This window comes from Centruroides vittatus, unplaced genomic scaffold, assembly GCF_030686945.1.
Source record: "Centruroides vittatus isolate TY-2023 unplaced genomic scaffold, ASM3068694v2 contig_976, whole genome shotgun sequence".
Taxonomy (NCBI): Eukaryota; Metazoa; Arthropoda; class Arachnida; order Scorpiones; family Buthidae; genus Centruroides; species Centruroides vittatus.
The window spans coordinates 314,647-329,963 of NW_027122649.1; the positions used below are offsets into that span (position 1 = coordinate 314,647).

Consider the following 15,317-nt stretch of genomic DNA (forward strand, 5'->3'; position numbering starts at 1 on the left):
GGTAGCTGCTCATAACAATACGAATTTTCAAAAAGATTTATGATTACAATTCATCAGACTTTAATTGTATAACAGTATTCTCTTATTTTGTACCAAGTATTTTGATGTGGTCGAAGTTTTTGATATCTCAAGTACTTTCTCGGTTTACCATTACCTGGAATAATCGGGAATCTATTGTAGTAACATTTGTTCATTACGGTTTGGATTAATCTGGCCTGCAATGTGATCAGACAATATAATGAAGGATGTGAAATAAAATTACACCTGAATTATCCGGGGAAAATTATTACGATTCCATATGTTATTTTACGGAGAATCTATTTAAGTTAAATATATTAATATTAATCTCGTAAATAATCAATTTTAAATATTAATACTTCAGAAGAAAAATATTCCAGTCAAAATGTCTAGTTAATGCTATTTTTTCCAATCATAAAAAAGCGAGGGCAGAAGATTGAGGCGAGAGCGATTTTTTTCCCATGCCACGATGGGTATGGAAAAAAAAAACAGTGTATTCAGGGCGGAAAGGCCAAAAACGAAAAAATAATAGTAAAAACAAGTGATTTATTTTAGACAAAGATGATAAATCAAAATTTATTCAGCCCATATAAATTTCATCTCTGATCTGATGGGCTTAGATATCCAATATTTAAATTAAGTCACGACATGATATGGCCAAGGCTAGCTCAGACCCCGCACTTTCAAATTTCCAAAAACATTTGATTTATAAAATTATTTTTTGCAAATATTTTGCAGCGCTACTAATAACTTTTCCCCGTAGCCCGCCCTGAATATGGTTAACGTTCAAATGTTGTGTTAGGGCATAAAATTATTATTAGTATTATAAATATTTAAAATAAACAATTAAATCACATTAAAGTTATTAAGTCTATCAGTGACTATTAAAACAATTATAAAAAGCAAACGGTGTTCTTACGTTAAATGAGATATTAAAATAATTAAAAACTGCAAAGACAATTGGTTTTTTAGTGGATGGAGTCTTTATTATATAAGGACAAAAACTTCCACAGAGATTTCAAAGACAATTTTGTCATGTTCTAGTGTTACAAAAAGTTTGAAAAGATGACAATAATTATGAATGAATTGATCATTATACATACTTACTACAATTTATGTAATTTAATATACTGTATAAAAAAATAATCATTAGATTCCAATAAAGCTGGAAAAATTTGTCTGCCACTTGCCAGGGGAATGAATGGTATTGAGTGACTGCTAGTAGCATCCAATGATTTTCAAAATGGTAATTTGGATGGAGAAAATATACTGATTCTTTTAAGACAGCTTAAATTTGAAGGCAAACTTGATGAATAGTTTATGCACAGATGACACTTATGAGAAAAATTACGTCCAAACAATTGTTTCAAAATATAAAGACTGTTTTCAAATAAGGCCATATTTTGGATTCATTCCAACAGCAAGTAGTTTAACAGATTGTCTAATCATATGTTTGAATTTTTACAGGTGAATAAAGATATACAAATGGAAGTCATGTGTGAATATTCACTTTAATGCCATTTAAAAATTCCAAAGAAAACCAGAAAGAGTAATTACATAAAATTGAATATTTGTTCAATTTCAGTCTGTATAAAAACATCAATTTATTATCCATGATTTAAATGATTATAAATATTTTCCAGATAAATTTGGTTATATTTATTATATTAAATTGTTTTTAAAAGATTTTTCTGTATTTGAAATATTAAATTACCTTCCTTTAAAAAATTCTGTTCTGTGGTCTTAAAAAATGGCATATAAAGTAAATTATACAAAATATCATGTGATGCAAAAACTAATTTTCTTAAAAAATGAAAATTATAATTTTTTTATATAATAACCAGAAAACATTCCCTGGCAAATGGCATAATTCCATTTGGTACCAGGAGGATACTGAGGTAGTTATTAAAAAAACCCAACCACTTAATTAAGAAAGTGGTATTTATATTTAATAACAAACAAAATTTAACTAATAAATCATCACATAAAAGAATTTAGTCATACAGAAAGAAACATTTGCTGCAACATAAAAAGTTATATAATGATAGTTTTATGCAATGCAATTTTATTTTGAGCTTCAAACCAATGCAGATATTTTATAAACGAATAAAAATATATATATTTGTGTATTTGTAAACATAATAAGCACCAGAATGCAATTTATGTCGTTTTGTCGAGCAACTTGGCTTTAGTTTCATCCAGACACTGCATATTTGCATGCATTTAAATACAATACTTTAAAATCCGAATGTAATTCTATCAATACTACAGTTCCATTTTTTAAAATATTCTTATGTCAATTATAAAAATTCATAAAACTATGTCAGGAAGAAATAATTTAAAATTTTTTGTTTCAAATGTATAATAACCAAAATCAATATGAACATAAGATTGAATATATTTATATATATTTATATACATAGATATCAGTTTATTTGCAAACTATAATACTAAACACTAGTAAATAATTTTTTCTGGAAATAATATCCACTTAGAAATTGGAAAAGCTTTTAAATATATATATTAGATATTATTGTGAAGACTTTTTACTGATACTTACATCTGGAAGTTCTAAACTTTTCACATGAACAATCCTACGCTGCTTCAATTTAGTCTAGCAGCACACTACTTTGTACTGTTTAGAAATTTCATTATGTGAATATGGGGAGAGGAAACAGGCAGAATGTGAGATAAAGTGGAATGACATACAAAATTAGACTGCATAAGAATGTGATTTTACATATATTTACATTGTGAAAATGTCTGACAAGGCATTGGATGATGAACTGTTACATCTTGACAGCAACCACTTACAGAAATCAATGTGTTACACATTATATGGCTCAGTCTCAATGTACACAATAAAATATTGTAGTTATGGATACAAACAGCAATGATTACCATTATTTGAGCATACATTACTTTTCATTCAGAATTAGTAACATAAGCTATTATGTGCAATAGTCGAAACATACAAAGAAATTAGCATGTATTAAACTTGTAGCCTAAGGTTAGAGGACAAAACTGTTGGACATTACCATAACACAAAATATGTACTATAGAATCATTGGATATTATATACATCGCCAATGCCCATGTGTCTACGATACACATCAACCCAAGTTCGACATATTAATTACACAAGAATGGTAACAGCCAAGAGGGGGATTTATTTATTTATTCACAGCTCCCTGAGTATAAAACCCTCTAGGCTTACACCGATAGTACAAAAATAATGAGGTAGGTCAAAAAAATTTCCCACTGCCCTAAAAAAACCCTCACTGGGCTCTACTCAAATCATTCCTTCCCTTCAACTTTTAAAAGTGAAAGAAATAGGCCAATCATATACTACCCTACCCACACTGTGCTTATGATAAGTTGACCAGCAAGAGACTATTTGCAGACTCATCTTCAACTCTTCTTTTTTAACATTTTTGTACTTAAAACATTGTTTTATTATCAATTCAGAATTACTTTGTACATCTGAATTAATACTGAAAACACATTTATGATCCAATATCTTCTCCTTAATCTTTATTTTTTTCTTTTTTTTTCTTTTTTCTTAAATTTTCTTCTACTCCATGGAATCTTGCTGTAAAGGCACTAGGAAATAAGGTGTGAAAGGGTGAATATGAGAGACCATTACACTTACAGCAACTTTTAAAGAAAAAACAAACACTGCTCTTATTTTTCAATATACCCAATTCTAAAAGCAGACCATTCTGGATATGGAACAGCACATACTGAGAATGTTACCAAAGCAAAGAATGTAGAAAAATTTTGTGCTATGCAGCAAAAATTCTGTGAATATATATCCTCTATCAGTTTGGTCTTAATTGCTAATGACAATTTACTGCATGTTTATTGTTAACTTTCCACATCCACATTAATAGCATCATAATGCTATATGCTATTACTATTGTACTTATGTTGTATCTTTTGTAGGATATAAATCTAATATTTTACTAGAATTATCCAAAATATCTGCAACTTAGTTACTTCCTTTACCTAAAAGTGATACTAAACATTTAATTGGACATTGTTTATTGATGAAATGGTGTCACAGAAAGCTTTTTTTTTTTTTTAAATTTACACAAGGTGAATTTTATCATGATCCAAATTATAAAGAAAGAAGAAATCTCTATCCTTCAGGCTACTTTTAGGCAACATACATTCTTTAATACAGACATTAGCCACTTCACACCCATTTTTACTATGATATATTCTTTACAATACAAAATTAATAAAATTATTTCTTATTACCTTTTTTTTTAAATGCCATAAAAAAGTAAGAAGAAATAAAAATTGTACAAAAGCTAGAATATCAAAACGTTTATTATTATTTCTAATTTTTAAGATAGTGTTATTCAACATTATCTACTGTTTGCAAAGGTGCTAGTGTTGGCACAATAAAAGAATCTTATATTAAAGATAATTCAAAACTTTTTTTATATTTAAAATATTTTTTTAAAATTCAAACTAGTTAAAATGATCTTTTTCTGATATCTGACTAACAACTAAAGATGATAATTTGAATATAAATTAAAAATTAAAAAATGAATCCATTAATTACTCTTCTACATTTAACGTACACTCTATGCGTCAATAATACACCACATTTATCTGCATAGCACAGTTTTTAATTGACATATTAATATTTCTTTACTTTTTCTTTAATCTAAACATTGCATAATATACAGTGCAGTGCTCCACTATCCATATCTTATAAATGGTTTCTAAATGAATACATCTAGCCATAATGTACAATTTATCAAACAAAAGCATTGTCGGTATTTTCTTTTCATATCTGAAATTACCATAAAAAATGTCCCAATTTATCAAACCTAGCTATGTAATATCAGAGATTAAAAAAAAGTGCTAAATCAGAGAAGAAAATTTATTGATGAAACATATAAGAATGAGGTAGAAACAAACAGAAGTATATCCCTGATATTTTAACATACATGTATGGCTTTAAAAGAAACAATAAACTTTAGATTATTGAAGAAATTAACAGTGAACTTTTCTGCCATCGATAAAAATGATGTTGTCTATATTGACATAGAATCATTATTACTTAACAGTTTTTTAAGATATAAATACTGTAAAATAAAAATACTAACTGTAAAAAGAACAAAGAATACTTTTTATGATAGAACAGACAATAATTTTAATCAGTAGAAGAAAATCAAAAAACAATCTAATAATATCACTAAACAACTGAAGCTGAATGATGATAATACTTTTTAATATATTCTTTGTCATTTTTTTTAATTAAAATTACCAAAAATAAAGAAAGCAAAGTTTGTTATATTAACAAAAGCAACAATATAAGCAACAATATACTAATTGGCACAGATAAATATTTCGACAATGTTGAGCTGATCCAGAACAATATAAACTGGAGCATCATGCAAACTTTGGAACTAATAATTCATCTTTTTTCTGCTGCTGTTTATCCTCAATAACATCAGCAGCTGATTAAGAACACTGGCACACAATTTAGGAACTGCCAATTTACCTACTGTTTCTAATTCAGCAGGTTTTCATTATATAACAAGAAGTGCCAAATAAGAGAGCGGGTTAAAATTTATTTTAGAATTTTTTCTTTTTGGTTTGTAATTTTGAGTCTGTTTTCTAATAAATAAGAAAGGAAAAAGAGTTATGATAAGAGATAAGTAAAAGAGGAAATGTGAACAATATGTTAGAAACTAAATGTTTGTGCAAATGAATACCAGATTCTTTTCTTAATAAATGTATATTTTGACTTAAGAAATAAACTTGGCACAATAAAGGAATTTTATGTTTAAGATAGAGAAAACAAATATAATAAATCCTTAATTATCCATTCAGCATTAAATCATTATATTATTTCCATGTCATATGGTTTTAGAATAAAAATTTATTCTATTTTTAACATATTCTGAATGCTATCATTTGAACTTTGGAATGACATATTTTACAAAAGTCTAACTTTTAAAAATTACCAGTAATCAACTAAATAACTGAGTTTCAACTATGACAAATATCTATGTGTTATCTACATTTACTTAAAAGTTTTTAATGTAAAACTATATAAAATTAAGAGTGCATTGCATAATTTTTTTAACAAAAGACTGAGTGCAAATACAATACATAAAATAATATGAAAAACTTTTTACATCATGTACAATATGCTTTGTTAAAAACCAATTAATTGGATTTAATTGAAATGGAAATTTTCTTCTTTCTATTAATAGTTTAAGCTACAAACAAAAAGATAGCTTTACTACTAACCTTATTATCAAGTACATCTCCTTCCCCTTCATGTACTGTATTTTAAAATATAAGTTTCTTAAATCATAATTCACAGATATTTTATTATTTAATTTTCATATAAAGGATTGTGGAATGTAACCAAGTAATGCTGAAATTCCACAAACAGAATATTGTCCTTTTCTGTTATGTTCTATTCATCTGTACCAATATAGGACCATAATGACATCAATTATTCATTTCCCTGAGTATCAAAACAAAAGCTGCTTCTTTAAAATTCACAGTCAGATTTCATACAGCAGTTCAGAAGCATAAAATTCAATATAATAATATGTGTAGTATGCCTTGTAAGATGGTGTTACTCAATCAAATTCAAATTTTCTTCTTTCTGTAAATCTTGAAAATTAATATCGTTGTGAAAACAACTATCTGGCAATTCTTGTTATTACTATTTATAGGATAAGGAAAAAATCATATATAGAGTCAGATAGTAAAAATGTATTAATGACATAAACGCATGTACATCTTTACTAACATAAATATAAAACAGCTTGTAAAAAATACCCGCTTCTATCAAAAAAGACCTGATCTGAATAATAAGGGAGAGGTGTCTCTCTTTGTAGGCCAATATCAGATTATTTTTACATTAGGAGAATGCTGCCAGTGGGAGTGACTGAATGAGGATACTTTGGCTGTAGTGTGGAAGCAGATGACTTACAATTATCTGCAGATTCTGGATCAGTAGAAGACTGCATTTCACTGAAATCGTTCATAGCACAAACAGATGAGGAGTCATATATATTTGGTGCAGGGGAGGGAGCATGTACTTGAGGTTTGTTGCTACTATTATTTTTTTCATCTGTATCTTCTGCTTGGCAATGAGATGATGTGAGAGATGTGAGACTCTGAGTGTGGGATCTCATTTCTGAGTTAGTTTTGGAATCTGTCTCTTTGTGATTAATGGAATTATTTTCATGTTGTGTTGATGTTTCAGCTTCCAATACTATATTGTCTTTACTTATAGATTTATTCTGTTGATGATTTGTTTGCAGTTTGGAATTTATATCATCAACTTGGTGAGAATTAGAAGCCTGTATTTCATTTATATCATTCCAATCTTCAGAATCCCAGCAATCTTTTACTGTATAACGAAGACGATTTTTAGAGACTGGAAGGCACATATCATTTTCTTCTGATTCATTCTATATAAAATATATTGAATATTTATTTATTTTTAATTAAAAGTTTGTATATAATAAGAAATTAAATTCCATTAATTAATGAATTTATATAATAATTAAATAAAAATTATTCTATTAAAAAGAAAACAAAAGTATTTTTTTGTTATTACTGAGCAATATAAATAAGTATAATATCTTTATAATTTTTAATTCTTAAAAAACTAAATAACAATTTTTTAAGCATATGAAAGTTAAATACAGTATATTCTAGGTAATAAAAGTAAGAAAAAAACAACAACAGAAATTACCGTATTAGCCCGAATATAACGCAACCCCGAATTTAATGCGACTCCAAAATTTTCATAAAGATATTTAGAAAAAAAAAAATAATACTCATAAAAGAATTCAAAGAAAGTAAAATTCAATCAGATAAGCATTTATTTAGGTATTTATTGCTAATAACACAGGTTACATTCATGTCAATGATCGAGTTAAGCCTAACACACGACTATATCACATAAAAAATTAAAAATAAAATTCATGTGTAAAAATGTAAAGAAAATATCTGTTAAATCTTAAACACAACATTTTTCTGAGTAAAACAAAATAAAAACTTAGACAATTGGTCGATTTACAACTCCGAAAGAAGCATTTGAAAATAGGGTTATAAAACAATTAGCGTTTATTGACTTTCGCGTTAGGGGGTAAAGCGGGTCTATTGACAAATTTTCTCGCAGTAGTACGAAATTTCTACTGACTTAACTTGAATGAGTCATATTTCTTCCCCATTTACAAACAAACCCGATGGCAATCGGTGAAACATGAGATAAATTACAGCGAGTTGAAATTTGATATGTTTATTTTTTGCGTTTTACGTATCAAATTACATTAAATTCGACACAAATAAAGCATTTTTGTCAATGTACAAATATTTTACATTGTTTAAAAGTAGAGAAAAGAAAGAAAAGAAAGATGTAATAATAATTTTTCCAGCAAAGCCAAAAATTTCACAATTTTAAGATAAAAAATGGCGTCTGTGAGAGCCCACGTGACTAAAAGGCGGTCGAAAAATCACGTGACTAATGAACTTCGAACAAGCGGAAACATAGCCTTACTATAGTAGCGCTATGCAAACAAAAGCGCAGGCCTACTAACTAGATCACATGGTTGTTTTGAAGTGGTCGGTCGAGCTAGGTCTGACGTTCAGTCGCGTTTCAATCTCTGTAGGAAAATGTCCTTGTTTATATTACATTCCATTACTTAAACCCCGAATTTAGCGCGAGTCGATTTTTTAACGGAAAATAAATGGTCGAAAAATATCACGTTATATTCGGGCTAATACGGTATATATAATAGTATGTATATTCTTTAATGTATGTAAAATTCTACTTATGCAAATTTAGATAGGCAGTGAATTAATAGATAAATGTTAAAAAGTAAATAAATTATATATGTGTCATCTACAAAATTTTATAAAACAAACTAATAGTAATAATGCTAACAGACAAAAAGGATACTATAGAATAAAATTATTTGCATGATTATTTTCAAAAATTCAAACAAAATACAATGGAACACTGTTTACACATCACTCAAGAACCAATGCAGTTTAACACATGATAAATAAAATAATTAACATTTCAGTGTTGTGGCATTACAAATTGCGATTTTTTAGATTTTAGATGTATTCACTAGAACTTTCAATAACTTATAGCTACCATCCTCGGGCAAAAAATCAAATACAATTATTTTTGAATGTGCATTACAAGATGCAGATTTAATGGTTTTATGACAATTACAATGTTATAGCTTTTAATGAATGTTCTAATGCTTATCTTTTACTTTATGTTTTTATTTAAAAAAACAGTAAAACCTTTTTATTGCACACTTCTTTTGTTTGAAATTGCAATGATCAATGGTCAAGTAGATATAATTCATATACCTATTTAACAATACTAAATTCTGTCTATTCAAGACTCAAGTGTCACTGGGTAATACATGGCATATTTCCTTCTACAAAGTTTTTTAGAATGTCTATTGAGAGTAATTATAAGTTCTACATTATAATCATTAAGTATTATACATTGAAATAGTTACTGAAATAAACTTGTTTAGTTAAAGGAACATTGCTTACTAGCTCTCTTGCTGTCGCAAGGTACTGCAAATATGTATTTCCCCTACATTGTGATTGCGTCATACCCATTGCAAATAATCTTCCTTTATAAAAGACAATATACTTTGTGTGATCAATTTTATGCCATTTAATTCTTGAAATGTGAAGAGATGATTATGAGAATAGAATAAAAAATGTGTTCTAGAAATTCTATGTATGTTTTTTAAAAAATCACTGCAATATCCATTATTGTCAACATAGAGTAAATGATGTATAAATGAAACTCAATGAATTTAGATGCACAAACAAAATAATATCAAATAAAATTGCGGCAAGTTATGAAGAATACGAAGAAAAATGCTTCACTATTGAAAGAAATAGGAATGTTTTAAAACCAACCGAAATGGATGTATAAATGTGAAACATAAATAGTACTCCACTGTATTCATTGAAAAATGGAAAAATAATATTTCTAATATCACAGAAATTTTTTAAATTAAAGACTTATAATAAGTGATATTAATCATAAATATTGAAAAAGATAAATAAAAAATTTTTAATATAGGATTTTTTTCTAATATTAATATATTTTTAAATTAATAAGTAACATCACCTAACTACCAGGTCAAACCTATGGTAATCTTTATATATTTTGGTCCATCTACTGAGTTGTTTTTTACCTTTAAATTTGTACCATTTTGCAATCTGTGGGCTCTACAGAGAACAGAGTATGAATATGGCAAAATTTTTAAAATTATGTTCAAACAAAAACTTATAAAATGTTAAGAATAAACTACACTGTCTTTTGATATTAAAGTTATTTACTTGAAAAGATTTTAAGTACTAACAAGTACTTTCATCATTTCAAAATATTATCTTTAGGCAAAGCTTTTTATATAAGTTATGCATCTTGCATCAATAACACTTTAAATGGGTTACTTTATGAGCTAGAGGGGTCATCATGTCCCAAATAGCACTACATAGCAGTAGGAGAAAAGATATTTTGTTGTATTAATAAATTGTTTATTAGACATACATTTACCTTATACTAGCATAAGATATTTCTTATAATTTTCATTTGCAATTTACAATTTTGATAGTTTTTCTCTGAAAAACCATCAAAACAACACTGGAACCAGTTACAGTAAAAGATTTTCACAATAATGCATTTTGCTGAAGCAGCGAATAAAATACAACAGAGCCTTGTATAACTCACAAATGATGAAAATACCATTAGAATACCTCCCTATTACTGATGATAATCTTGAAGCAAAAGTCAATATGGTATTGGAAAGACTGTCATTCCTGTAAAATTGCACTTTTGAACCAAGCAAACCTAAATCAAAGTTACAATATAAATAGGCAATGGCAAGAAAAATTGATGATGAACAAGTGATTGGATTTTAAAGATTGTATTTCTGTGATGCAAGTGAATGTTGAGGTTATCAAGTAATACACAGTCAGAAAATTTCCAGATAAAGTTTTTCCATATTCAAAAGAAGAAAACATCAAAGACTATACTATATCTGTAGTTCATTCAACTTCATTCAATAAAATAACTCTTCTATTTCTTCTAAGGTAATGGCTTTGGAGGCATCCCGTGAATCTCTGATGCCTCCACTACTAACTCATTTTAAGTAACTCACACAAAGTACTACTAATTTATGCAAAATGAATCACTATCATATTTTTGTTTGAACACACAATTTTCAAAATTTGTTACAATTATATTCTGTTGCCCTATAGTGCTCACAAGGATGTATCATAAAAAGTTTCAAAGTCAAAAAATATAACTCAATAAGGAGACCAAAATAAGTTATGACACAGTGTGGACAAAGTGGCCCTTACACCAATAAAAGTTAACTATCCATCAATCCATCTAAAATGTGTACAACTAATCATAGCTTTTGACTTGATGATTGGATAATAATGTTAACAAAATAAAAATTTTTTTAAATTTTATCATTAAAAGAAAATACATATATAAAATAGCAGATTATAAATACCTGAGAACTTTCTGGAATAATTTCTGAAATTTTTGCATTACTATCAACCCCATTCTGATATGCAAGCAGAGGATGGGTAATACCATTGCTACCACCATTGCAAATGGTAGTAGGATATCCTCCCTAAATAATATATGTCAACTTTTTATTAAATTCTGAATTTGCAAAGCATGAAGTTTAACAATAAGAAACAATAGTAAGTAATTTCCCAAAAGTAAAAATAATCCATAAAACTATGATTAAAAAAAAGAATTCATTTTTTCTTAAATTGATTCACTGATTCTAAAAACATGTTTATCAAAACTAAAAAATAATAAACAAAGAATGTAACTATAAATCTCTAATATTTCATGATTATGGCTATAATAAATATTTAAAAATTTCATACAAAAGATATTTAATTTGATATAATTTTAAATATTTTTGAATTATATAAAAGTTTTCATTAATACTAGCTTTACTTGCCACAATATATGTATAATTTAATATTTATATAAAATAAAAGTATGTATGAATTTGTAATTTTGAATTATCTTTTTTGTTTAACTAAAGTTATCGAGCCAAAGTTTTGACCTCACTAAGTTACCAGGTTGCATTATATCAGACTTTGTTCTTAAATCAAGAATGTCAAATTGTTCCACTATCTAAGGATTTATATATTTTTATTTTAAAAAGATTCAGCATCGTCAATGTTGCAATACTATCCTATGTTATTGAAGTCAGTATTTTTTCAATACAATTATTTTTTAATAATAAAATATTAATCAATAATCAAACTAAGTTCCAAATGTGTATCTAATAAAATTTATGTATATTTATTTGTTAATTATTATTAGATAATATTGGTTCCTACTGCCATATTAAGACATTTTTAATAAATTCGGGAAAAGTTTACTATGATTAAATTTTTTTAGTATTACACTGAAAAAACTAATTATAGTTGACTCCGCATAAGTCAACACCCCAAGGGGAAGTGGAAATGTGTCAAGTTATCCGATGTGACGACTAAGTGAAGTTGGAAAAAAAACCCACAAAACTACAGTTAATAAAATGCAGCAGTGCGTTATACAGTAGTATAGGCTTACAATACATTGTGTTCTCCATTTACAATTACTCTGTAGATGAAAAACTGAAAAAATCGTTTAGTGTTGTTTGTTTTAAGCACTTAACTGTCTTGTCTTTCTTTTTCAACAATCACGAACGCCTTTAAAACATCATCTTTGCAACTATCAATTGTTGGCAAGTAACATCTAAGGATTCTTAATGCCTCTAGCTTGAGAAAATGCAATATTGGATTCTGGTGTGACGTTGATGTAGATTGTATATTTTCTTTTTGTTTATCTGTTATTGTTTTATACATAGAAATACATAAAATGTTAAGGCATTTTTATTAATATGTATATTAATAATATTAATTATATATTAATAAATAAGTCGACTCCACTCCTGAAAAAAAAATGAGTTCACACCACATGTGCGGAGTGAATTCATTTTTTCAGGAGGGGGTGACGACTTAGCAGAGTGTGGGACAGCAAAAAGTATGTTAACTTATCCAGTGGTGACGAGTTAAACGGTGTCGAGTAAACTGGAGTTTTTTAACATTAATGCCTATGTAAGTTGGCCGGGACCACAGAAACTGACTACTTAACCGATGGTGTCAAGTTATCCGGGTGTCGACTTATGCAGACTCGACTGTATTATAATATTATTAAATATAATTCTAATTGTTTAGATTTACAAGTTTTCTTTAGTGTTTTGTTTATCTAATAATTAGAGAACATTACACATGTTTTCAAAATTTTAAAGAAATTAAAATTATAAAATTGTTTCATATTAAAATATTTAGAAATGAAAAAAAGAAAAATCTTACTTTTGTATCTAAATGGCGTTCTGTGGTGCCATTTGGAAAATGTGACAACATAGGAGTAAAGCAGTCTAATTCTCTCCATTTTGAACTAATAGCTTGTTTTTCATTTCCATTACAAGAAGCATGACCATTTAATTGTGGAACATGGCCATTTCCACAACATACAGAATATCTATTTCCAGGAGGTGGTGGTGGAGGAAAACATCTATAAATAATACATGAATGATTTTACAAAATATTATAGCAATTTAATTTTATTTAGTGTCTTTGTGAAATGAATAGTAAAAGATATCTTTTAAGAATATTAATGCATTTAACAAAATTTTTATTGAAAAATCCTCCTAAAAATCAGAAAGGTATCAGTTATTACATTATTACAGTAGAGCATCGATTATCTGACCCCTGATTAACCAACCACGTTCTAGTCGGCAAATTCAAATGTCCGCTAATGATGTGGCACTACACTGTTTGGTTATGTCTTGGCTACTTTAATATTATTTTTGTTAAATTTTTGCATGTTTTAGCTGGCAGCACTGGCTCGACCATGAAAGGGAGACTAGTATTTAAACCAGGCCTAATACACTATACTAATAATGTATTTTTTCATACTTTTCGGTTATCCGACCAATCCCAGTCCCTAATTAAGTCGGATAATCAATGCTCTACTGTATTATTATTATTATTTAATATGTATATTACTATTATCTAGAACACAAAATGTACAAATACTATTTATAATTTATTTTTCTCTTTAAATAATTAATTATTCTTGCTATATCTGTTTATTAATATTTTAATATTTGGTCTAAATATATACATAAGAGAGGAGCAGTTTTCATAATCATCACATCAAGAGTGAAAATTTTAGTTAATATATCTTTAAAATCTTGTAGTACAGTGGAACTCTAGCACAGTAAAAGGCAAGAGACTACTAGTTTTAGTCCATTGTATCCAAAGTACATTATGACCATATATCAAAAGAACAATTCAAATGCATTGAAAGATGCAATAATTCAATATTCAGTAGAGCTGCATTTATGAAGCACTTTTATTGTCCTTTATGACTATCTAATTTTGTACAATTTAAAAAAAAAATCTATAATCAAATTTTGTTTGTAATTCTTAATGAGATTTTCATTTAGGACTTTCTCCAATTGACAAATATTCTTTGAGAATATATCTGCATCTGATCTTGAAGTTTGACAAGTCCTCACATTCATATTATTTTTGGCACCTTCTTGGCCTTTTCAGCACTTGGAATAAGAACAATTGCATCACACTCATCACTTTCTTTTTCTTCCTCCTCTTCATCTTCCTCCATTTTTTCTTCCAGGGCAATCACAGATTGCAAAATTTCTTCAACTGTAAGGACTCTTTCTGTAGCAAGATCATTGTCAAAACAGCAAATGCAACTGAATACAAAAGGGAGACGAATTCTAGGTTAATGAGAAATGTGAGTCGTTGGCTGTTAATGTCAGTAACTAATACAGTACTGTACTTTCTAGTGAACAACAAATGTTTTCTAGGAAAAGCAGCAGCCTATGGTTTACCAGGTGTTTTGAAGTTCACTGGAGGCAGTACACTGTAATTCAGGCCTCTCAAATAGAGGTTGAGAATAATTTGGTTCAATGTAACAGAGTTTCCATTTTAACCATGTTCACTATATCCAATGAAAAATGCATTAAAGACATAGTGAATTTGCTGGGACTAGACTGTTCAGTTCAATAAAACTGAGGTTACATTATATCCAAGTTCATTGAATGTAAGATCCACATTCAATGTATTAAAAAGTGAATTACTATTTTTTCATCTTTATTAATTTTTCAAAATTTGTTGCATTTTCCACGTAGGTTTTTATGCTTCTTATTATTAAAATT

General features: G+C 27.8%; 1 protein-coding gene across 1 annotated transcript in view; it reads right to left on the minus strand.

Moving 5' to 3' along the window:
• Window positions 1-978: 978 nt before the first annotated feature.
• Window positions 979-15,317, minus strand: part of LOC136985727 (protogenin-like) — a 156,471-nt gene continuing 142,132 nt past the window's right edge. Inside the window, 3 exon segments of the mRNA XM_067283064.1 lie at window positions 979-7,475; window positions 11,574-11,696; window positions 13,444-13,645. Coding sequence (XP_067139165.1) covers window positions 6,915-7,475; window positions 11,574-11,696; window positions 13,444-13,645 — 886 coding nt within the window. The 3' untranslated portion in view covers window positions 979-6,914.